The 26,006-nt window shown below is 47.2% G+C and overlaps 1 protein-coding gene across 1 annotated transcript in view; it reads right to left on the bottom strand.

Moving 5' to 3' along the window:
* Positions 1–626: 626 nt before the first annotated feature.
* The window catches only part of LOC146338881 (ATP-binding cassette sub-family C member 12-like), a 117,395-nt gene continuing 92,015 nt past the window's right edge, over positions 627–26,006 (bottom strand). Inside the window, exons 24-30 of the mRNA XM_084812425.1 lie at positions 20,669–20,758; positions 18,223–18,412; positions 16,770–16,929; positions 11,544–11,622; positions 8,942–9,055; positions 2,453–2,617; positions 627–719 (exon numbers count right to left, since the gene is read on the bottom strand). Coding sequence (XP_084668551.1) covers positions 627–719; positions 2,453–2,617; positions 8,942–9,055; positions 11,544–11,622; positions 16,770–16,929; positions 18,223–18,412; positions 20,669–20,758 — 891 coding nt within the window. The remainder of the gene's footprint in view (positions 720–2,452; positions 2,618–8,941; positions 9,056–11,543; positions 11,623–16,769; positions 16,930–18,222; positions 18,413–20,668; positions 20,759–26,006) is intronic.

Below are 26,006 nucleotides of genomic sequence, written 5' to 3'. Positions count from 1 at the left end.
TATATATATATATAAAGTTATACATGGTGGCCTCAATCTGACAAGTACTAGTTGTATCTAAGTTCCACCGAAATCAATGGGACTCAAATTAGTCACAATTAATTTGTTCCACTAGTTTCAGCGTGACTTAGTCATGTCTAATTTATCTGTAGTGAAGCCATTAAAATGATACAGGCTGACGTTTGTATCATTTGCCTGTATCTACATTAGAGCATGCAATATTTAATTGTTCTGGGGTGCAAAGGGTCTGCAAAATAATTGAGCACCCCTTGGTAAGTGTGCTGATCAAACACACCATGTTAGTAGCTTTCCTTGTGCAATGCAGTGGCTATATTTTCTTCTTCTTCTTCTTCTTCCAATTTTGAACAAGATCCAAAATCAGCACTCTGTTATCACATATATTGGCACAGTCCTTGTTTCCCTCATTTAGTTCTTCATTTTAATTGCTAGCTAGCATTATATCAGGCTTCTGAGTTTCCCAGTAGATGTGACCTTCAGCAAAGCTTACAATGTTACTTTGTTGATAGGACTTGATTTAGATATTAGCTTGTTTTCTTCTTCTCATCCATGTGAAACTTTCATTTCCTGAAGTCTGCATACGAAGCGCCCACAAATATTTCCTTCTCCTATGATGTGAATTTGCTTGTAGCGGCTAAGAGTGATGCAAATACAGAATCAGGATTCTGAGTGAGCTCATCCGGTTTGCCAAATTCGACTACCTGAAAGTCATCAGGAACGAGATATAACAAATGTCAGATGCATTAGTAAATGTCAAGTATGAAGCAAGCCTACAGTGGGTTTTTATGAGTTTCCTATCATGTAAAAATTGCCTTGGGGAAGGAGAATAGCAGTGGAAAAAATAGAAGTAGTTAATAGTGAAGAAGGGATTTTCTCTGTTCCCTTCTTTTATTGTGGCTTTGCTCTGCCCTGGGTTTCATTTCTTCATATGAGAATTTTGAAAATTAAGTCCAGATATGGGAGAACGTGGAGTTTTCACCAGCTTTCAGTCTCTTTAGTTCGGATGCCAAGGGGAGATTTTGATTGGGGTCGTGGCACAGGAGAAGGGAGGCTCTAACCCTCCCCCCCACACACGCACACACTGTGACCCCAATCCAGCTTCCCCCTCCCCCAGAGCTGGTATTGGCTATGGAAGGGAAAACATGATGGGAATTATTTAGTATTGATGTCTCCTGTTAGAAAGGCAGTTAGCAGAGAAAAACAAAAGGCAGAACAGAATGAGTCCCAGTCCCACATGCACACAAGGCTAAAAAAGAGACCACACCCTTCTTCAGTGAGGAAAGGTAAAATAGATTTCTCACAATATTCTTGCACATAAAATGCAGGCACAGCTTACACTTTCAAAGAACAGTTTATTCAGTCTATTTGTGTTTTATAACACCGGCAGGAGCAAGAGAGCAAATACAACTGCTCCCAGCAATGGAGAAGGTCAGAGAGAAAGGGTGGGGGGAGGGAAAGAGCAAAAGGAACAAATGACAGGAAACCACACTGTAGGCTACAGAGATCCTGAGGCTAGCTGTGGCCTAAATTTCCATGAACTAATTAACTGCAACACTGCCCCCTTCTGGTAACTTGCTGATGAGGTTGCAATATTCCCAACAAAACATACATATGTTTTCTTTTCTGTGGCATAAAGCAGGGGTGGGCAGACTTCAGACTTGCATGATCTACTTTGTTCTTTTTACTAGAACCCTAAGATCAATCAAATGGGAGCCTGGTACAAGAGATGCATACTTAGAGTGAAAGAATTCTGAGTCCAGGAACTTGTTTTGAGTGCAGTACCAATACTCAATGATGCTCAGAGCCCTTCTACGCAAAAAGCTGTGCCTTGTTACCCCCATGCTTGCTTCATTTCAGTACTATAATTTAGGGCTGTGGGGGCGGTCATTTTGTTCCTGTTTCTGCTAAATAATGGTGTCCCAGAAATCCTTGCTAATCTACTGCAAATCACCCCCAAATCTGCCAGCAGATACAGATGTACCATCTGCAGACCCCTGGTTTAAAGAATGTGGAGGGAAAGGGTTAGACCAGAGGTGGGCAACTTCCACTGGTCCGGGAGACAACCCCCCTCCACACCTGGAATCTAGCCGAAGTCCACCCTCCCTGGAGTTGCTATAGTGCCACCAAAATTCGGCAGTGATACAAGGAAAAAATATCTGATTTTCCATTAGAAGAAGGCATGGAGGGAGAACATGCTTTGATTAAAGCCAAATCGTATTCTCTGGGGGAGGTGGGGCAGTGGGGGCACAAAATCAGCCAGAGGACCACATACAGCCTGTGTGTTGCCCACCCCCGGGTTAGACCTCCTCTACTCCTATGCCACAACTTTGAGCCAAATAGTCTGGCCTTTGAAAAAGACAATGATGATCAGCCCTGAGTCATAGCTATGAAGCTCATATGATTTTTTTTTTTTTTTACTTCTCTGGTTCAGTACCTTCCCTCTATCCATCACCAAAACACGGTCACATCCTTGGATGGTATTCATACGATGAGCAATGGTCAAGACTGTGCAGTCCACAAAAGCTTCTTTTATGGTCCTCTGAATCTGAACGTCCGTCTCGGAATCAATGGAGGCCGTGGCCTCATCAAGAAGTATAATCTGTTGGAGGAATAATACCCACATAATGGATTTATAAGATGCACCCCCACAAGCATTACAGAATGCTTGTAAGAAAGAAAGAAATCCAAGGTACGTTAATGCAAAATGCATGCATTTCTGTACGCCAAGTCACATGGCTTATTTCAGAGGTGACATTTTCTTATGTGGGAGCATGTCACTGCTTGCAAAGGTTATGCAGATATCTTGTTGGAAACCTGCAAACGAGTATGGCTTCCCAGCATGAGTGAACATGGTTAAGCACGTGTGGGTATGCGAACATCACACCTTAAGGCACAGCTGGGAACTTGCGCCCCTCCAGATGTCATCAGATTGCGACTTCCATCAGCCCTAGCCAGTGTAGCCGATGGCGAGGAAGTATGAGAGATGCACTCCAGCAACATCTGGAGGGACCCAAGTTGCCACCACTTGCTTTAGAATCATAGAATCATAGAATAGTGGGGTTGGAAGGGGCCTACAAGGTCATCAAGTCCAACCCCCTGCTCAATGCAGGAATCCAAGTCAGAGCATCCCTGACAGGTGGCTGTCCAGCCTTGTCATGAATGCCTCCAGTGCAGGAGAGCCCATCACCTCCCTAGATCATTGGACGGCTTACTCCTGGTAGGGATGTATGAAACACTTACCTGGTTTTGTCCAGGGATATCCGTGGTGAGGGGGAGGTGCTCTGTCCCTCCCCCCCAAATTCTCCCCAGCTGGCTCCGCTCCGCAGCAACTCCGTGGAGCCACTGGTTGGGGCCGCCCACAGCTGGACATCTGGCTGCTGGGCTGCGCAGGGACGCAAATGGCGGCCGCCGTAGCCGCCACCATTTGCATCCCTGTCTTTTGCTGTGATAGGCTACGTATATATTTACGTAGCCTATCACAGCAAAAAAATAGGAACGCAAATGGCGGCGGCTACAGCGGCTGCCATTTGCATTCCCTTTTTTGCTGTGATAGGCTACATAAATATTTACATAGCCTATCACGGTCTCCGCAGGAACGCAAATGGCATCCCTGCATTAGCCGTGATAGGCTACGTAAGTATTTACATAGCCTATCACGGCAACAATGAAGAAGCAAATGGTGGCCGCAGACGCGGCTGCCATTTGCAAAGCAGCGCAAACAGCACCAGGTAGGTGCTTCGTTTCACGCACCTTTTGCGGGGTGGTGGGGTGGAGGGCTTTGTTCTGCCACGGATTTCGGGGGGCCGAATGCACTGGCATTCAGCCTCACTGAGATCGGTGGTGGAATTCTCCAACTTCCCTAGCTCCTGGGGGTTCCACATGGACCCATGGCATCTTGAATGCATCTTTAAGGTTGAATCGTCTTTAAGGTGATGAATAGTGAAATCTCAACTGCTATGCCTTTCCTCTCCCCTGTGTGACTAGCTTTGTGTTGTTTATTGGTTTTAATGATATTTTATTGATATTTTGTCGTTGACGATGGTATTATGTTTTATACAGTACTTGGAGAAATATATTTATGAAGCATTTGATTAATTAACAATGACAGCAATGCTAACTGCCGAAATGTAAATACTCCCTTCAACACAATTCTTATTTATCATATTTATTTAGGCCTCGATCCCATCCTGTGAAGGCCGTACAGGGTCTGCTGTTCCATCCTGTCCCTGCAATAGAAGTGCATGGGCAGACAGCATCTCAGGCTGTTACTAGCTGCATGATAGGGAGAGGTGAGACAGCCCAACTGGGACCAACAGATATTTGGCTCCTCCTCTTCATGATCTGTCTCCATCAGTTGCTGTTCCATCTGGCTGCAGCAGTAGGAAGGGTGAGTCAGCACAGCTCCTTCTGTTGACCAGACTGAGATCAACTGTCATTTGGCTCCTCCCCCTCCCTCCTAGAACTGTCTCCACCATCATCCATTCTACCTGGCTGCAGCAGAGGGAGCAGAGAGATAGCACGTACTACTCCATTGGCTCAGATGGAACCATTAGGTTCCTCCCTTCCCAGAACTATCTCCAATATCATCCATTCTACTTGTCTGCAGCAGAGGGAGAGGTGAGAGAATAAGGGCCCTTCCACTGACTTAGTTCCCATACATCAGCTTGGATGGAAGCATTGGGCTCCTCCCCTCCTGATGTCAGGGGAGTTTCTGAGCACAGGGAGTGGGAGAGCAGTTCAGATTCTGAAGGAGAACTGCCAGACATGGGGGAGGTGTTTTCCCAGGCTAGTCCAGATAGGAGTAGGCCGGATTCCCAGGTTAAAAATGTCCAGCTGGCTGAGGATCCCTCTTCACCTCCCCCCCACCTCATGAGAGGCAGAAAACAGGAGGAGGCAGGGGCTGGGGAGTATGACCTAATAGATGCCAGATGCAGGCACAGAGCAAAGAGAGAGAAGGCCGGGGCGGAACTTAGATGGTCTACCCGGTTGGCCTTGCATGAAAAGCTGCTCTTAGAGGCCTCATGAGAAGAGAGGGACCTCCCCTGCTAAAGTTAGGCTAGTCAGACTGGCTCCCTCTTCAAATGGCGGGCAACTCTCGTAACTTCCTTTTGAATCCCCTGAAGGCATTCCTTTGTAGACTGAGAGTCACTGAGAATTTGCATCTGTATGACCCTGTGAAGTAATGGATTAAAAGCTGTAGACTGAAGCCTCTCGTCTGTGTATGTTTGGGCTTAGAAGTAAAGTGGGGGCTAAAGGAATCCTGCCCCCCAGAACTGTCTCCACCATCATCCATTCTACTTCTCTGAAGCAGAAGGATGCCTCCATTGGCTTGAATAGAACCATTTGGCTCTTCTATCCCAGAATTATCTCCTGGCTGCAGCAGAGGGAGAGGTGAGTCAGTAATTCATACTCGATTGGCCTGGCTGTGCCCAACAGCCATTTGGCTTTGGCCCTCCCAGAACTGCTTCCACCAGCAGCCATTTCATATGGTCATTCTGGGACTTCATTATGAAACAGAATGGCAGAGCTCATACCTGAATTTGCCTGTTTTCCTTTTCCTTCCCAGTTCCTCCCTCTCACACTTTGTATGGTTTAAGCTGTTATTATAAGCTATAAACCACCTTTGGTGCTTTAGTGGAAAAGCAGGCTACAAATGTAATAACTACAAGAAATAATAGCCCTGTCCAACCCTCCTTTGCTTGGTCAAACTGAGAGAAGGGGAGAAAGTTGGATAGGGATTTGAGAGCAGTGCATAGATCTCCTGTTTCTTGACATGGCCTTGCCTGTGTGTGTGTGTGCACACCTTGTGTAGAGGGGGAGATGCAGATCTCTATTGTGCCCTATGGGGGTCTGCCCCCATGGTCAACTGGAACTAGGGCCAGTGTTAAGAGTAGGCATGGTTGGGCACCTGCTGAGGGCCCATGCCCCAGCCGGGGCCCACTAACAAGAGCTTCCTTGAGTTGCTCTTCCTCACCATTGCAACCTGCTTGTTCACCTGCCTCTCACTCTAGCCCAGACAATGGTGGCGGTGGTGAGAAGGAGCAGCAGCAGATGCCACTGCCTACTTGCTCCCTGGCTCTCTGCCTAGGAAACCATCGGTGGTCGGGGAAAAGGGGGTGGGCAGAGCCGGTGCCAAGGGTAGGCATGGTGAGCCCCTGTCAAGGGCCCACACCCCAGCAGGGGCCCACTGACGGGAGCCCCCTGGACTTGCTCTTCCCCTTCATCGTTGCAACCTGCTTGTTCTCCTGCCTTTCGCTCTGGCCCAGACAGTGGTGGTGGTGAGAAGGAAGTATGGTCGATGCCTCTGCCTACTTGCTCCCTGGCTCTCTGCCTAGGAAACCATCGGCGGTCGGGGAAAAGGGGGTGGGCAGAGCCGGTGCCAAGGGTAGGCATGGTGAGCCCCTGTCAAGGGCCCACACCCCAGCAGGGGCCCACTGACAGGAGCCCCCTGGACTTGCTCTTCCCCTTCATCGTTGCAACCTGCTTGTTCTCCTGCCTTTCGCTCTGGCCCAGACAGTGGTGGTGGTGAGAAGGAAGTATGGTCGATGCCTCTGCCTACTTGCTCCCTGGCTCTCTGCCTGCCAAGCAAGCAAGGAGTAGCAATGATGAGAAAGAGGGTGAGGAGCAATCGCAGCTGGTAACATTGGTAGTGAGCAGGCAGACTCACCGAGGGAGGGGCCCCATTGTGGGTGTCTTGCCCAAGGGCCCTCAAAAGGGATGGGAGTGCAGCTTGAAGTTGGCAGAGAGATGGCCAGGGAATATCTAAGCAACTTAAATTAGTTCATGTCCCCGGGTCATGAGGAGCAGGACGGCATCACGGGTAGGCCTGGCTGGGCACCTGCCAAGGGCCCGCACCTCAGCAGGGGCCCACTGACAAGAGCCCCCTGGAGCTGCTCTGCGTCTTCATCAGTGCAACCTGCTTGTTCGCCTGCCTCTCGCTCTGGCTCAGACAATGGTGGTGGCGAGAAGGAGGGGCAGGAGGCACCATGGCCTCCTTGCTCCCTGGCTGGCCCTCTGCCTGTCGAGCAGGCAAGTGGTAGCAAAGAGGGGAAAGGGGAGGAGGAGCAAGAACAGCTGGAGACAATGGTAGTAAGAGTGTAGACTCACTGAGGGAAGGGGAGGAGACTGAGGGTCTCTTGCCTAAGGGCCCACCAAAACCTGGAACTGGCACTGACTGGATTGAGCCCATAAATATAACTTGTTAACCCCGCGGGGCTGCCAACCTTTCAGGCGTTGCCTGTGGACACTCCACCAGCCAGCCGCCCCAAGCACTGTGCACTGAGACACAAATATTTATTTGATTATACACATTTCATGGGAAACCTCTGCAATGGCATTGTCAGGGAGGGATGCAGTGAAGTCTTTCGGTGCTTAGAATAGTTTCTACAATCAAATTGTGATGGCAAGGAGAGCTAGGGCCCCAAACTGGTTATTCCGTAGTGTCTATTTAAACAACCAAATATTTGGATTTATGATTAGCTAGCGCAGATATAGCTGACATTTTCGAAGCTAGGCAGGGCGGGGGACAAGAGACAACATGTATCGGTCATCTGAACAACAGCACCATCTTTCTCTCGAGCCCAGGATGACGGCTCAGGTAGCAGCATCAGCTAAAAAAGAAGTAGGATCCTTAACGCTTGGAAACGTTTGCAGACGGCTGTGCTGGTTTGAGTACTTACAGGACTGTATGTAGCGTAGCCATCATGATGTACATGAAACTTTGCCAAAATATATTACTATAGCTCTTGAACTGCACTGTAGTTTAAGCCGTCTGTTCTATTAATGAGGTGACATAAATCAGTGTAAGAAGGCAAACAGTTGCAACGATGAAGGGGAAGAGCAAGTCCAGGGGGCTCCTGTCAGTGGGCCCCTGCTGGGGTATGGGCCCTTGACAGGGGATCACCCCCAGTTCTCTTTCTTGGTTGGACACTACTAAGTCAGATCCCATCAGGTTATACTGGAAGTTGGGATTTTTTGCCCCAACGTGCATCACTTTACACTTGCTTACATTGAATCGCATTTGCCATTTAGATGCCCATTCTCCCAGTTTGGAGAGATTGTTTTGGAGCTCCTCACAATCCCTTATTGTTTTAACCACCCTAAATAATTTGGTGTTATTGGCAAACTTGGCCACTTCACTGCTCACTTCCAGATCATTTATGAACAGGTTGAAAAGCATTGGTCCTAATACAGATCCCTGTGGGACCCCACTATTTACTTTCCTCCATTGGGAGAATTTACCATTTATTCCTATCCTCTGCTTTCTGTTCTTTAACCAGTTACTGATCCATAAGACGACCTGTCCACTTATTCCATGACTGCTAAGTTTCTTCCAGAATCTTTGATGAGGGACTTTGTTTACTTGAACTTCCAAAAGACTTTTGACAATGTCATGCAATTTTGCAATTTTCCATGCCATTTTGCTTAATATACACATTCTTTTTGCAAGCAGGTGTCCTAATATAATGCATTTTCACATAATTTTCTCTACTATGTGAATTTGTTTGTGCTTTTCCCTAACAGACACATTTTCTGTAGACACGTTTTGACTGGAGAACTCCATTGCAAAATTCAGAGAAATGCAGATAACTCTGATTTGGGTCACATATTGGTCCAAAAGTGCAAAACTAGGCAAGTTCATATTAAAATGTGAACTGAACAAATTTCTCCCCCATTCCAAGGCTGAATTCCTGAATTGGACTATGGTCTCTCCCCATTCTATGCATAATCACATAAACACTGAAGATGTGACAGATTTTCCTTAAAAATGATAGTAATGAATATCTCTGCCATTTACATTAATGCCCCTCTTGCAGTAAGGGTAAATCTAACCAGAAATGTACAATGAATTGTGTTTTAAGACCAAGGACCCCTTATGTATTCAACAGCAATCCAAATAACCCCTGATGGCTCCAGGACTCACTTTTGAATTTCGAAGGAGGGCTCTTGCCATACAGAGCAGCTGTCGTTCCCCCACAGAGAAATTTTCTCCATTTTCAACAACCTCTGCCTCTAGCTTTCCTGGCAGTTTTGAAACCTAGAATACATGGGAGATGCCATGGTGATGATACATTCTTTCATTTGTTGTGCACAATACAGTACACAGGCAACATTTTTTTTTACATGATGCTGTTGATCCCTGTCAAGTAAAGTGATGCATGCATAAACAGGGAGCATTAAAAGCTACTTGGCTGTTTAGTGGCAGGAAAGGGAGAGGAGGAAGGAACTAGGGATGTATGGATTTTGTAAAATCCATTCCATCTGCATTGCATAGATTGGCAGGTGCCTTTTGTTCATTCACCGCTCATTGGCAGAATTGGATTTGTTTCAGTTTCCTGAATTTCCACAAATTTACACTTGCTGGGGATGGCAGAGAAATCTAAAGAATCCGGCCCCCTGGAGTCCGTGGCAGAACGGACTCCCCACCCCCGCCAGCCGCCATCCCACAAAGTCCAGTAGGGACGGACCCTACCTGGCGCCAGCCAGTCGGGGTCCGTCCACTGCCGTCCACAGCCATTCGCTGCCAGGCTGCGGACGCAAATGGTGTCTGGCATAGTGGACGCCTTTTGCATCCCTGCTCTTTTTGTGATTGGCTACGTAAATATTTACGTAGCCTATCACGGCCAAGGGCAGGGATACAAATGGAGTCCACTATGCCAGATGCTATTTGCGTGACAGCGGATGGAAGTCCGTCTATGGACGAGCCCGGCTGGTGGCTCCGCAAACTCGCTGCAGAGCGGAGCCAGCCAGGAAGGATTCCTGGAGGAGGGACGGATTGCCTCCCCCCACCCCAGCGGACGCTCCAGACAGGAAGGGTGAGTGGGGTTTGTACACCCCTAACACTTGCAAAAATGCACAAATCCCCCCCCCTCCAATGTGCAAATTCTTACCCAAAATGTGCACTTTCCTGCTTTAGCCTATGGAAGAAATGTGCATTTTCAGCCAGTTTTTTTTATGTTACATATTTTTATATGGCTAAATTTGCATAAAATTCCAGAAAGTTTTTTTTTTTAAAGTCTGCAAGTCTGCAGAATCTGTGTGACCAGGGAAAAGCCAGTCCTCTGCATAACCCATGGGTTGGATTCACAGAAATCCAAACTCATCTGATTCCGTTGCAGATTTCTCTGACATCCCTAGAAGGACCTGTCTGAAAGACAAGTGCACCAATAAGGAAGAGATGCATATAAAGTTCTGGCATGCAGGCATTTCAGAATGATTCTGTCTTGAACAAACAACCACTGCAGAATGATAACATGGCATGGAACAGTTAGATACATTTGTTTTTTTGTTTGGAAGCTAAAACAGGCTACTTCCCATGGGACTGGGCCTCTGGTGTCACATGATTCCCTAGTCCAGGGATGGGGAACCTTGGAGGTCCCCCCACAGAGCCCCCTTGGAGTGGCCCCAAACCACACCCCCTGGAGGAATTCCTGCTGATCAGAGGTCAGAGTGCACATTTCCCTGTGTGATGCTGCCCCTCCCAGTTGGGAGGGCAAGCAGCACGTTAAAGGTAGTCCTCAGTCAAAATGAGGACTGAAAAAAATGTAGATACTTATGTAAGCTGCTCGGTGACTTTTTTAGGTGCCACAGGGCTCCAACCAGTTCCTGGCGCCACCGGTGCTGCTGGCTGGAGGAGGAACTGCAGACAATTCAAGCCAGGAGACTTGCAGTAATGGCTGGAACCCTCCTGGCTCAGAGATCAGGTGATACCAGAGGGCCAATCCCATGCCACTCTGATACAAAACTCCAAGTTCTGCTAAATGTCCTGGAGAACTTGGCTTCCTTTGTGCTGGGAGACTCCTCAGGGATATTAAAGTCAGACCTGTGGGCCCATTCCAGCCTGCCTGGGGTACCAATCTGGCCTTCTGGGACTTCTCCTGTGACCATGAACTCTTTCCATGGCCACTCTCCTTTTCTCCCAACTGCCGATGATTTGGTCGTTTCCTGGCTTTTGCACATTTCTCTAAAGAAACTATCCAAGCGTTGGGTTCAGCCCTTTGGATAGCTCCTTTACCTAGGAGTCACCAGCCTCCACTGCTAGAAAGCTAAAAGCAGCTTACCTGGCATCTGTACTATTTTGCCAATGCAGACACTTATCTGGTCCATTCCTACTCAGCTTCCATAATGCTTCAGCATTGTGCAGCATAAGGGCAGCATTTTTGTAATCAGACACCTCCCTCCCCCCACCACACACATTATGTGTAGTGATCTGCTGCAATTTATTAAACATTGAAAAGCACCGTATATTAGAGTCATCCATTATTTCCCCCTTTTGAAAATTTAAAAAAAAACAAGGAACAACACAAAATATAATTAGTGAACATTAATTGTTCACATTTTTAACGGAGCTGAATATTAACAGTATTATTCTCACTGTGGCTTCTGTTTCTTCTGATTAATGATACATGAGTAACAAAGAATCAAAATATTCCATGTACTGTCAATGTAAAAATCATCATCATCATCATCATCAGTCAATGACAGAGTGTGATATAAAAGCTGATGAAAAAATGTAAAGAACATACTATGCCTTTCATAAATGTCCTGCGCAGAGCTTGCCAGATCTGATCATCTGTATGGTCGTTGAAAGGATCTAAGTTGTACCTGGAAGGTAGGAATTAGAATGAGAGAAAGTGCACCACCCGCTCTAAAGAAAACTTTGCCTGCAGTATTTCTGGTGGAGCATGCTCTTAAATTCATGATCATTTAACAGATGAGACTGATTATATAGATGGAGTCAGTGTTCCCCAACCTAGTGCCCTCTGGATATGTTGGACTACAACTCCTACCATGCCTAGCCAGCATGGCCATAGACAGCAGATTGGGGGATGCTGGATTAAATCATGCTCTGCATGTTAGCCTCATGTCTGGCTAGTCACGGTTAAGAGCAGAATGCTGGACTACCTTACACAATACCTGATGGAGCACCTCTCCCAGCATGAACTGACTCATACACTACATTAAGCATCTAAGGCCCTCCTCCAGGTGCCTCCTCTGAGAGAGGCTCGGAGGGTGGCAACAAGGGAGAGGGCCTTCACGGTGGTGGCACCCCAATGGCCTTCTCAGTGCAAGGTTACTTCCCACTTCTCTCAGGCATTTGGCAACACATAATGAATTTTTAATCAGGTGTTGGCTTGTCTTTGGTCAATTGTTTAACAGAATGGGTTTTTTTAATATATGTTGTCTGGGTGTGTGCTGTCTGTCTATGTTTTTATGTAAATGGTTTTGCACTTTGTATAATGTATTTTTTAATGGCTTTTAACCTTTGTGAACCACCCAGAGCGCTTTGGCTATGGGGCAGTATAGAAATATAATAAATGAAATGAAATGGATTGGACAAGATGGATCCTGGTCTGCTCCAGAAAGGCAATGTTCATGTTCTTAAGAAGTTATGAGAGCAGAATAACAGCATTGCTTCAGTGCCTGTATGTGGCAAACCCTACTTCCTAAATGTGTGTGCCTTCCGTTACTCTTGCTTTAAGGCAGCAGGAAAGTCCTCCGCAAGTGGGCCACAGGGAACATGGGGCCCACTGAGCCTCTTCAATTGGCCTGCCTAGCCCCCCTCTTCATTGCTCCTGCCCTAGAAGCCTTTCCTATTGCTCACAAACGGTTTCCAGCTGCCACATTGCCTTCTGACACCATGTGTAGGCTCATGCATGGTATTAACTGGAAATATGGTGGCAGGAACAGCTGGAGATGGCAACCACCATTACAGCTGGTGATGGCAAACAGACAGGACAGCCATGGTCCCTGGGCAGCCGGTCATGAGAAGGGTTGACTGAATCACAATTTAACTGGCTGAGTTATTGTGGGCCCATAAGGATGGACTACAAGGCATGTCAGATCTTAAAAACAAGTGATGGGATGGCCTAAGGAAACAGAGAAAGCAGCACTCCCCCTCAGCCCTAGGGAGCACTTTGATACCAGTGGTTGCTTGGGCCCAGAACAAGCCCACCAAGTCGTGTGGGGTCCTCAAACACCTTTGCACCTGTGACCACAACCAGGTTGCCATGTGGCTTCTGGACCAGAGTCCAGCCAATGAGCAATCAAGCTACAGGGCAGAGATGATTCCATGGGCTGGTTGCATGGCAGCTGATGTTAAACTGACCCATGCAAAGCCACCAGAGACTTGTCTGCTCCACTCTGTCTTCACTGACAATACTGTGCGCAGCCTCCTACACATAGCTCTTTTGGGTTCCTTGTGAACTTCAGCGGGGCTTGCTTGGGAACAATTTGTGGGAAATTGCACTCATCATTTCAAGACTGTTTCTAGATCATATTCTTTCAAGAGAGAGCTATTTTATTCCTTTTGTCAAGGATTGTGCACCGTTATAGCGCAATGCAAACAGTTAACTATGTTTAACAATGGATGCCTTGTGGCGGCTCCTCACCCACAGGATGGACTCAGAATGGCTCGCTCTTTGAGGACGGGATTTCTGATAGGTCTTAACCTTCTAGCCATTCAAATCGAATGAAAAACAACTGACATCAATTGTGCCACAACATTAGAGATGGGGAGGCTATCACAAACCTTAAGGCTGGGGTGCGAAACCTGTGGCCCATTGGCCTAATCCAGGCTGCAGAGGTTCTGCATCTGGCACATGGAGCCTCCCTGGGTTTCTTCAGGGGGCAGGGCTTGGCCCCAGAGGAATCCAGGGTCAGAGATAACAGGAGGGATGCAGGTGGTAGGGGACTCAGCAGGAGAAGTGAGCGGTCTTCCCAGCACCAGCTGAGTGGCTTCACATGGCACGCGCCGCCCCCACCAGGATGGCACGTGCTGCCTGAAGCCAGGTATTCAGTGCCAGGAGAAGCAGCCTGTCTTCCTGGTGCTGGCCAAGGCCCTTTCTCTGTGCCTTTCCCAGCACAGAGAAAGGCAAAATGCCAGGGGTGGAGCAATGCCTTCATTCTGGCCTGTGGAGGGCAATTTAGCCCCCACCCTAAAGCACTTTTGCACCCCAGCTTAAGAGGTATACCAAAGACATTTAGAAGCCTTGCACAGTTGGGGAGGAGGTGTGTAGGTTGTGGTGGGAGCCTATATAAGCATCACAATAATATAAGTGATGATTAATACAATATACATTTATGCTTCATGTTGGATGGCTGGTTTAGTAAGACTCCCAATGAATGTAAACATGAGATGGGTTGGATGATAAACCTTCCTGATCATATAGTGGGAGGGCAAGAGCAAACACCTTCCCTCTCTTCCCGCTTGGCACACCAGTCCTGCATGAGTGCAACGTTTAAATATGGCACGCCTGTGTATAACCCATTGTGCGTCAGCTTGAGAACTGTCTCTGACACCTCAAATAAAATCTGGGCATGAACCCTGTGATCTGGACCTACACCCATCTAGATTTTAATGCATGGATGCTGTCTTTAAATTAGAGATGCACAGATTCTGTACAATCTGTTCTGTCCATGTTTTACAGATTGTCAGGTGCCTTTCATTCCATTGCCCACTCATGGATAGAATCGGATTATTCCCATTTCCCAAAGTTGCGCAAATTCTCACTTGCACAAATGTGCAAATCCTCCCCAAAATGCTCAAATCCCCCCCTCCAATGCGCATCAGCCTATAGGGGAAATGCATGTTTTCAGCCAATGTGTGTGTGTGTGTTTTAATGTATTTTTCTATGACTAAATTTGCGTAACATTCCAGAAAGTTAAAAAAAACAACAGTCTGCAAGTTCGTGGAATCCATGTGATTCAGGAAAGCCGGTCTACTGCAGAATCCGAACTCATTTGATTCCATTGCAGCTTTCTCTGGCATCCCTGCTTTAACTCCCACACCCATGGCAGAGACATTGGATTGGAAGCAGGACAGACATGGGCAGAGAGGAAAAGGACACTCTTGTTCCCCCATCACATGATAAGGTAAAAATGTTGTCTGATCCAGATCATTGTCTATGTGGCCTGGCCACTGTGGAAGATCTGTTGCACTGTTTATTTTACAGGGTGGGTGAGAAATTTGCTACTTTGAGGGGTTTGTTTTTATTTGGTTTTTTACACAGATTTACCCTATTCACACCTCCTGAGCTGAGACTGAGATTCCAAAATCTGCATTTTTTGCAAGCTTTCTGATGCAGCTTTTCTTGGGAAAAATGTGTGCAAATGGACATGTTGGGGTGTGTGTGTGTGTGAACAAAATGCGTATACTTGAGAAAAGTGTGCACAAAGCTGCTTTTTAGCAATGGAAAGTACGTGGGGGAAATGTGCACAAAAAGGCATACAAATAATGTGTACATTAGCAGGAAATGTGCAAAACGAAAATAAGAAAAGGATGGATTTCCACACAGAATTAAAACAAAACAAAATGCAAGCTCACGCAAAAACCTAAAAAGAAGGAAAAAAAGCCCTGATAGTCTCTGTGAGACTGAGGTTAACAGATCCATCCATCCCTAGCCATGTTTACCCGTTTTTATATCGCTCTCATGTCTCCCTGCTCTTGACCAACTGAAGAATAAAACAGAATTTTTATTTGCAAATGCTGAGAATGTGTCTTCCTTGACTTCAGCAATGAGAAGATGTACACTGCAATTCTCTGCGTTGTTGGCTCAGAAGTAAGCCCCACGGTATCCTCTGGGGCTGCAATTCAAAACCCACCTACTGGGGTGTAAGTCCCGCTGAACTCTGTGGAGCTTACTTCTGAACAGACAGGCATGAGGCTGGCCTGCATGACTCCTTCATGTGGAGAACCATGGCAATGGCTGATTTAAGGATAAACTGACTGTTATGTGTCCTGATGCCTGAGGGTTTTTTGGCTTGTTATGACAGCATATTAGTTTGGCTGTGCACATGGCATTTTGTTTTTGTATTCTGTTGCTGGTATGCTATAGCCTATGGTCAAAGGAATAAACCAACCTTCCCTAAACCCAGCGCCCTCTGGATGTGTTGGACTATAAAACCCATCATCCTCAGCCATGCTGGCTGAGGCTGGTGGGAGTTGTAAAGCAACACATCTAGAGGGCACTTGGTAGAGAAGGCTGCAATAAGCGAATGAACAAGCATATAATGGCAACAGAGAAATCATGATTATGATGAATTGGCTGGTTAAAGCTGGGAATGAGTGGTGCTTAGTAGCCAGCAGGGTAATCCAGGTTGACTCCAAAATAAGTCTCATTGTGTTCAGTGAGGTTTACTCCCTAGTAAATTGTTGTGTTTTAATTGCATTTTAATTTATTTGCTTATTATTGTTTTTATCAAGTTTTATTTGGGACCATCAGTGGCCTTGAGTGCCATTTTTGGTAGAAAGGTGGGGTACGAATCAAAGAAAGAAAGAAAAATATCAAGAAAGAAGGTGTTCAGGATTGCAGCCTATGCAGTCTTTGAGAAGTCCCTGATTCAGATCTCACCTATAGTTTTTTGTTTTTTTTTAAGTGTAATGCCACACACATCAGTCCTTCTTTGCTTCCAATGCAAAGTGTATAGTGTTTTCACTACGGAGGTGCTGAGAGATGGAATGACAGCCACCTGGCATCCATAGAGAATTATGGATACTAGCAGCCATTTTTAACTGAAGCTGTGTCCCTCTACCCCTTTTCTATCTCTGTGATCTCACCTGAGCCATGATCTTCCTGGATGAGTTTAGGCAAGCTAATATCTTTCAACCTCAACCTCTTATCAGCAATACGAAGTTAATAATGCTGAAAACCCCCCCCCCCTTTACAGGGTAATAGTGGTTTGTAGCTCTTATTAGTGGTTAGGTTTCACTTTTGCAGGAAAGGTTAATTGATAATTGTGACAACAGCTACCTTACTGTACCTACAAACAGAACCGGATCTTGAGGGATGACTGACAGCTTCGTTCTCAGAGATTCCAGACTAATAGTACAGATATTGATGCCATCAATTAGAATAGTGCCAGCAGTTGGTTCTACTAGTCGAAACAGGGCAACTCCTAAAGATGATTTCCCTGTAAGAGTTGAAGAATGGTTATTTTAAGTGGATTTCAAGATTCCAGGCCAAGATGACCAGGATGGTGACATCAAAGGGTAAAGCAATACTTCCCCCTCTCCCAAAATAGTATACAATTCAGATTCTTATTTAGACTCTACATTTTGTAAAGACGTCACCAAGATGTATATTTCCAGGACTGGGCTTAAGAATTGCAAGGGCTCATAATCAGGGCCAATGTCAAGGGTAGGCATGGTTGGGCACTTCCCAAGGGCCCACACCCCAGCAGGGGCCCACAAGGGCCCCATCTCTGCTAATCCTCTTCACCATTGCAACCTGCTTGTTCACCTGCCTCTTGCTCTGGCCCAGACAAGCAAGCAAGTGGTAGCAATGATGGGGGTGAGAAGTAATGGCAGCTTGCGACAATGGTGGTGAGAACGTAGGCTCATGAAGGGAGGGGGCCTATTGAGGATGTCCTTGCCCAAGGGCCCTCAAATAGCTGGAGCCGGCACCCAAATGTGTTGCTTCCCCATTCAAACGACAGCAACAACAAAGGCTAGCGTTCAGGGATGAGGTGCACCAAGCTTCAAGCCGGAACTCGGAAAACCTCCATAATGATAGGGTGCAGCCCTATCTCAAATATTGTCTCACAATGCACCCCTTTACTTTCTCCCAAATAAATCAATGGCTTCAGTTCCCTCCATGGTAAAAGCAATCACTAAAGGACAACATTGCAGTGGGGATAAAACTTGTCCTGCATTGCTGATGATGAGTGTCTTGGCCTACAATGATGGGGAACAAAGTGACTCTGTGCGCTCCCCAGGGTCTCTGGAATACACACACACACACACACACACACACACTATATATATCTATATATCCTCCCCGTGCTGACTCCAGACTCTTCAGGCCCCTTGGGCAAGGCACCCTTAATGGGCTCCCTCCCTTTTCACCACCATTGTCCCCAGTTGCTATTGCTCCTTCTCTTTCTCATCATTGCTACCACTCACTTGCTTGGCATGCAGAGAGCCAGGGAGCGGGGAGGACGTGGCGTCTATTGCTCCTCTTCTTTGCTACCATCATGGTCTGGGCCAGAGCAAGAGGTGGACAGGCAGGTCACAGTGGTGCAACTACAGGGAGCTCTTGTCAGTGGGCCCCTGCAGGGGTGTAGGACCCCTGGTAGGTGCCCAACCGTGCCTGCTTTTGACACTGTCGTCCTTCTGCCCACACCTCCCTGCAAGTCATAATGACGGGCATTTCTGTAGCCACAAAACAAAATAGAGATCAGCAGAAGTGAAACCAAGTGTCATACCAGAGCCTGTCCGGCCAACGATCCCGATTTTTTCTTTGCTGTGAATGTCCACATTTATGTCCTTGAGCACTGTGGGGCTGTTTTCTCGGTATTTCATCCAATATTTCTTAAACGTGATATGACCCTTTTCAGGCCAGTTTTGGGGTGGGCTAACAACTGTAGCACCCTCTGTTGCCTCAGGAACACACATCTAAAAGAAACCAGGATCAGGGGGAGCTGTATTAATCTTCTAGTGCAACAACTTTAGTCATGGATTGGGGTTTTAAAGACATTTGCATTCCCATACTTGACTTTAAAGGCACATACATGTGTTACCATTTATGCCAACCACACTTCCAAATGTGTTGGAATACAATCCCCCCCCCAGCCATGATGATGGGGATTGTAGTCCAACACATCTGGAGGGCACCAGAGTGGGGGAGGCTGATTTATGGCATCGTTCTAAGACTGCTTAAAATTTGTTCATTGAAAACCCCTTTGCTGACCTAACCACAGACGTACATTTTCATGTCCTAGGGCAAGTCCTGCAACAAAACAAAGAATACAAAAAACAGCTCTGCAAAAGAGTTCCCAGCATATCGGGAGAAAAGCCAGCTGTGGTCACCACTGTGTGGCTACCACCTGTGACATGGTTAGCGTACTCCCCTGGCTGCAAGGTCTCAGAATAAAGTTGATCAAATGTCTGTCGATTTGGAGGAGCAGGCTTAAGATGAAGAATGGACACATCAATGCATCGAATGTATATGTAGATGGATGCATATCCGTATAAATATATAATGGGTTGGATCCAGGAACTGCCTTCCTGAGGAGGGGGGACCTTCTGTGAGAGGTTCCTCCATCCAGTTTTGGGAAATCCCTGCCTCTCACCACCACCAACACAGCTCACCCCATTCAGCAGGGTCTCTTGACTCTCTGTGTAGCATTTTCAGAGGGATGGAGGTTCTGCAATGGGAAGGAGTGGGCAGGGAACTCCAGTTTCATCTGTGTAGTTCATCCAGCATAAATCTGGATCCAATGCATGCTGGGGTTTGTTTTTTTACAGCAGCTGGCCCACCTGAAGCACCCTGGGAGGGACAGGGACGGTTGACCCAGCATGTGCCTAGGATGTATGTAGATGCATAGGGCTTGAGCTACACATGCAGAATAATAAGGTGGTAAAATCCTGACATAGCAGAGTGGACTGTACCACTTCAAAGTGCAGGTGTGGGATGCCATTTTTTAATTCTCCCACATGCAGAGACTCCCTGCAAGTAAATAGCAGCAGCAACACTAGTTCACCAAGAAGCAAACGTCTATCCAGCCCTTTGCCTGCTCTCCTGATTGTTTGTTTGTTTAATTATTTTTATAGCATTTATATCCCACCATTTTTCTTTTTGCAAGGAACCCAAGGTGGCTTACATGGTCCTCCTCCTCCTCTCCATTTTATCCTCACAACAACCACCTTGTGAGGTGGGTTAGGCTGAGAGTCAGTGACTGGCCCAAAGACACCCAGCGAGCTTCATGGCCGAGTGGCGACTAGAACCTGGATCTCCTGAGTCCCAGTCCAACATCCTAACCACTACACCACACTGGCGCTCTGTTCCTGATCTCGTCTGATCTCGGAAGCTAAGCAGGGTCAGCCCTGGTTAGTACTTGGATGGGAGACTACATTGAGCAGGGGGTTGGACTCGATGGTCTTGTAGGCCCCTTCCAACCTATGATTCTATGAATTATTGACATAGGACAGAGGTGGGCAACTTCAGGAGGTCTGGGGACCATTTTCACCCACTGAGACCCCCTCCCCATGTTCCCCCCACCCTGTGCTGCTGAAAAAAGATAACAACAACAACAACAACAACAATAATAATACAATTTTACAGAGCATTAAAAGGGTGAAAATGATCTTGCAACCAAGTTAATCTTTACTCTTTTGGTGGGGTCAAAGCTGCTCTGGACACCTTTAAAAAAAATTCTTACAATTTTGGCAGGGGTTGCAGCATGGGCCACCCACAGACCACCTTCCATCTGCAGTCTGAAGAGCAGGGATGGAGAATGTCTGGTCCTCTGGATGTGGTTGGACTACAACTCCCCTCATTCTTCGCCATTGGCTATGCTGGCTAGGGCTGATGGGAGTTGTAGTCCAGCAACATCTGGGAGCCACACGTTTCCCACCCCTGCTGAAGAGGATCAGTCCATTCTACCAGCGCAGAACTCAACCACCTCCTTTGGCTGTCTGTGTAGACCAAGCCATAGCCAATCGGTGCAAATTTCAAAGCTGCATTCACAGCAGAGATGAAGAACCTGCTGGGACTGCTGTTAGAAACATTCCATCCGACTTCACCCACGGCAACTTCTACAACAGTTTACCGGCAGCACTGCAATGATCAGTGGGGCAGAGGAAAATGGAAATCCTCCATATTAGAACTCCAAATAAGACTTTACAACTCTAGTCAGGGGTCTTCCTTACCGTGATATATTCCGTGATCTGCTCAACAGAAGTAAATCTGGCTTCTGTCTCAGTTCCTGTTCTCACACACACTTGAAGAAGTCCACTTAGCTACCCAAAGAAAAGAGGAGTGCAGGGGGGAATCATTAGGAAACTTTACGTAATGTATGAGCAGGCATTTCGATAAAATGTAGGGTAGGAAACTCTAAAGAAGTTGCTGGTATGCACAGATGATGTTCAAAGATGAAGTTGGCCCAGTGGGACTGGTTAGGCACAGAATTAATCCTGCAAGTTCTTTAAAGGAGCAATCCAATGCCCCCCCAACAGCATCTGGGGGGGGGGGTATCCTACAGCAATGCCCTTGCTGTAGGGTAACTCTGGGGCATTGTGGGAAATTTAAATGGTGGCTAGACCCAGCCAACCAGCAATGCTCAGAGTACTAGTCCAGAATTTTTTTATTTAAAAGCGGAGCACTACACAAGACAGGTGTCAGCGGTGGGCCCCTGACAGGATAGTGGGGCTTCAGCAGTTGCCCAAGCATGCCAAGTGCCAATGCCATCCCTGAGAAGCAAGGGCACCACCACCAAGAAGGCCCTTTCTCTGGTTGCTACCTACCCCACTTCAGGTGGTCAGGATTAATTAATTCAGCCATGATTAATTTGTTCTACTTGATTTCCATGGAACCTACGTTCAACTAACTGAGGCTACAGTGCTATCTATATACATCAAGGTTAGGGAACCTTTTTCCAGTGAACGGAAATTGACTTGCAAGCGGCGTCGATCAGGAGCTGCAGCTGATGGTGGCAGGGTTGGCATCATGGGTAGGCGTGGTTGGGCACTTGCTGAGGGCCCACTGGCAGGGGCCCACTGACAATAGCCCCCAGGATTTGCTCCTCCTCTTCACCACCGCAACCTGCTTGTTCACCTGCCTCTCGCCCTGGCCCAGGCAACGGTGGTGGTGAGAAGGAGGAGCAGGAGATGCCCCGGCCTGCTGGCTCACCAGCCCTCTGCCTGTCAAGCAAACAAGTAGTAGCCATGAGGAGAAAAGAGGAGGAGCAGTTGCAGCGGATGACAATGTTGGTGAGAAGGGAGGCTCACTGAGGGAGGGGGGCCATTGAGGGTCATTCAAGGGCCTTCAAAAACATGGAGCTGGCACTGGCTGGTGGGCAGAACCAGATTTCATAGTGGGCAGAGGGAGAGCCAAAAGCAGTCAGGGTTTGCAGCACTGCGGCACAGCGCTCTGTGCGCGTGTGTGTGAGCGTGCATGCAACCCCATCTCTTATTTCTCTTTCTGCCATCATCCCACATAAAATTAGGCGAGGGCCGCATGCAACCTGACACCCACACATGCTTGGGATGAACCCCATTGAATTCAATGGGGCTTACTTCTGGGATTGCACTGTCTGCATCCAACCATTGCTTTTAATGGATTTAATTGATGTTTTCATTGTTTTGCTGAGAGCTGCTTTGAGGGCCCATTCTTAGGGCTGCACTTAAATGTTTTAATACTTCTCTAAAAAAAAACCTCGTTGCTACTGGAAATGCCAACAAAATGTTGCATCCCTAGTTAAGATATCCTTAGCCAGAACCACCCAGCTCGGCTTGAGGAAAATCAGGAAAACACGCCCCAGCAAGTCTCATCGGTCATGAAGGCACTCGAGGGAGGGCTTTGCTTAGTTGCATTTCATGTTTACAAATGCAAACCACAGCCTCCTTCAAGCTGTGCCCACTCTCCACTCTTCCTCTTTGAGGACTGTTATCTTCTCTCCTAAGGCATGTATCTCATTTCTCTGCAAGCACTCTGGGGAGGGGGGAACACACACACACACACACAGACACACACACACACACATATCTGAGCCCTCTTAAAACAATCTCACACCTTTATAGCCACAGTGATGGTTCTCCAAGTGTGAGTTTGACTTCAGTACAGAGATGTGGGTGGAAAGTTGTCAAGGAGAAGCAGGAGCAGAGGAGGACAAAAGCAGAAACAGGAGCAAGAAACTGGGAGGGGAATACTGAAAGATGGAAAGTGGAGGGGGAGGATGTGGTTCTGGTAGGGATGTACGAAACTCTTACCTGGCTCCGCATCGGGCAATCTGCGGTGGGGGGGAGGTGCTCCGTCTCTCCCCCCGGAATCCTCCCCGGCCGGCTCTGCAGCAACTCTGCGGAGCCGCCGGCCGGGGCCGCCCGCAGCCGGACATCCGGCTGCTGGGCTGCACAGGGATGCAAATAGCGGCCACCATAGCCACCACCATTTGCGTCCATGTCTTTAGCCGTGAAAGGCTACGTAAATATATAGGTAAATATATACATGGCTAAAGACACGGACGCAAATGGCAGTGGCTGCAGCGGCTGCTATTTGCGTTCCTTCCTATTGCTGTGATAGGCTATGTATATATTTACGTAGCCTATCACGACAAAAGACAGGGGCACAAATGGTGGCCACTACACCATTTGCACCCTTGTCTTTTGCTGTGATAGGCTACGTAAATATATACATAGCCTATCACGGCTAAAGACACGGACGCAAATGGCGGCGGCTACGGCGGCCGCCATTTGCGTTCCTTCCTATTGCTGTGATAGGCTACGTATATATTTATGTAGCCTATCACGGCCTCTGCAGGGACGCAAATGGCGTCCCTGCATTAGCCATGATAGGCTACATAAATACTTATGTAGCCTATCACGGCCTTTTGAAAGAGGCAAATGGCGGCCACGTCTGCGGCCGCCATTCAAGGAGCACCAGAACGGCCAACAAAGGTAGGCTCAGTTCCGGGCCCATTTCGCAGGGTGATGGGGTGGGTGGCTTCATTCCACCATGGATTCCGGGGGGCCGAATGCGCTGGCATTCGGCCTCCCTGGAATCCGTGGCGGAATTCTCCAACATCCCTAGTTTCTGGAGGGATAGGCATACTGCTTGAAACTGGCAGAAAAGGCTCAAGGCTGAGTCCTGCCTGCAGTCCCATCAAATCCCAAATCAAGCTATTCCTGAGAAGCAGGCTGCCTTTCCTTCAGTGTATGAATCCATGTAGGCAGGGCCAGCCCCAGTTTGAGGAGAGTCCACAGCAAAGTGCCTCCTGGGAGGGCCCTTCCACCTTGGCGGGTCCCCAACCACAGTCAGGTGGCCATTTATACATTGCCAAACAAGGGGAAGGTCTGTAGCTCAGTGGCAGAGCACCTGCTTTGCGTGCAGGTGGGCTTAGGTTCAATCCCCGGCATCTCCAGACAGGGCTGGAAAAACACCTGGAGAGCCGCTGCCAGTCAGTGTCGACATTACTGGGCTAGATGGACCAAGGGACTGACTCAGTATAAGGCAGCTTCCTGGGAATTGCATCACCACCCCCCCCAAAAAAAGGACAAAAGACACTGCTTTGCATAACATTCGCATTTGTAAATTTATATGTGTAGGTGAAAAATTAGAAATAATTACTGTAATTTAAACAGAAATACAATGTAACTCAACATAGTGGAGAATCAGTCTGATGTTCAGATGCTAACTGCTGATGGACAGCTTCAAGGCCCCTGTTCTCCCTGCTTATTAAGGTTCTTCAGCTTAAAAACAGATTTAGACCGGACACCTCTTTAAACATGGGACACCTCCAAATAGAGGGCTGCCCCTTGCCAACTCTCCAAAATAGAGGGCTGTCCACTGTAAAGCAGGACATCTGGCCACCCTCAGCCACAGACGTACTCAGAAGCAAAGTGTGCAGCTGTGAGGTGCCATTTTAAATTTGCCACAATGGCCCAAATGTAGCCACCATGACAATGTCCAACAATGCCCCAGAACAGACCCAATTGCCTGGTGTCCTACTTTACAGAGGATAGCCCTCTCTACTTGGGAGAGCTGGCAGAGGACTTTTAATTTTTCCTTCAATATTCCCACAATAAAGGGAACTTGTGAAAAGGTGCAACATATGGTAAGACAGTTCACATGGCTATCTCCTGAAATATGTTGGAAGCATTTTTCAGGACGTGGTAAATGGCTGTCTTACCGCGTGAGGGCTACTTTAACACAGCCATTGTATCATGTGAATACTGGGGGCAGGGGCAAAATCACCTTCTTCTGCGTAAAAAAAGGTTGGCCATGTGAGTCATTCCTACATATTTTTATCATTACATTTATATCCCACCTTTTTTCCTCTTGCAAGGAACCCAAGGTGGCTTACATTATCCTCCTCCTCTCCATTTTATCCTCACAACAACCCTGTGAGGTAGGTTAGGCTGAGAGTCAGTGACTGGCCCAAAGTCCCCCAGTGAGCTTTGTGGCCAAGTGGGGACTAGGATCCAGATCTCCCAAGTCCCAGGCCAGCACTCTAACCACCACACCATATGTGCATTTACCCATGATAACTCAACCTCTTGCTCATCCAAAGTTCGATCCTACTGGTATTAAGAAACCACTCTTCATTCACTTTCAGGTAGGGCAGCTGTGCCAAGCAAAAGGAATATTCAAAGCAGGAAGGGAGTTTAAGGAGAAGATAGTGACTCATAAACTCAGAAACTGCGCCCCTGGATGATAAATCCCTGAGGCAATTTCAGAGCTATTACAGCTGCCTGTGGAGACTGACTAACTACAGGCCTAGAAAAAATATCTTTCACAATTTGACTTGAGGGGCCTGTGTTTTGCTGGCTTCTCCGCTGACTCCTAGGAAATAGTTATCCTTTTGGAAAATGAGTTAATAAAGGGACTCATAATTTACCATGACAAAAAAAATTTTTTTGAAACTACCTCATACTTAAAGGGGAAAGATTACGCTTGAAGCAAAATCTGCCTTTCCCCTACGTATTAATGTGCATAAAGTATAGACTTGAGTGACACATCATTAATCCTGCGATGACAACAGATAGCTCCTTGTATTCACTATATACGCACTTAAATGACAGGAATGGAATTTCTGGACCAGGGCGAGGAAAGGTTAAAGTGACAAATCCAGACAATGATTTGTAGCCTTTCAGAGATCCATTACAACTGGAAATATATCTCCATCACTAGTCTGAAATTGTAAAGGTTGAGGATAGGAGTGTGTGTGTGTGTGTGTGAGTGAGAGAGAGAGAGAGAGAGAGAGAGACTACTCATGCAATGAGTAGTTTAGATGAAGCTGCTTAGGGTGACTTGTAAGAAAATAACATCTTGATTTCCATGTATGATTAAAATCACAGCAGAAACGTTCTATTGCATTTCTTTGCCCCAAGGTCAGTTTTGTAGAACTTGAAAGTAATAGGAGGTCATGTATGGAAGGACTTTTGCTGAGTCCCCATCCTTAGCCATCCATTTTCTGAGGGTCGATGTGTACATTACCAGAGGCAGGGCCAGCCCTACCAGTAGGCAGAGGGAGGGGGCTGCCTCAGGCAGCAG

The sequence above is a fragment of the Heloderma suspectum genome, chromosome 8, assembly GCF_057233095.1.
Source record: "Heloderma suspectum isolate Gila_16-S chromosome 8, 16-S_ref, whole genome shotgun sequence".
NCBI lineage: Eukaryota > Metazoa > Chordata > Lepidosauria > Squamata > Helodermatidae > Heloderma > Heloderma suspectum.
This window is presented reverse-complemented; position numbering and strand designations above follow the sequence as displayed.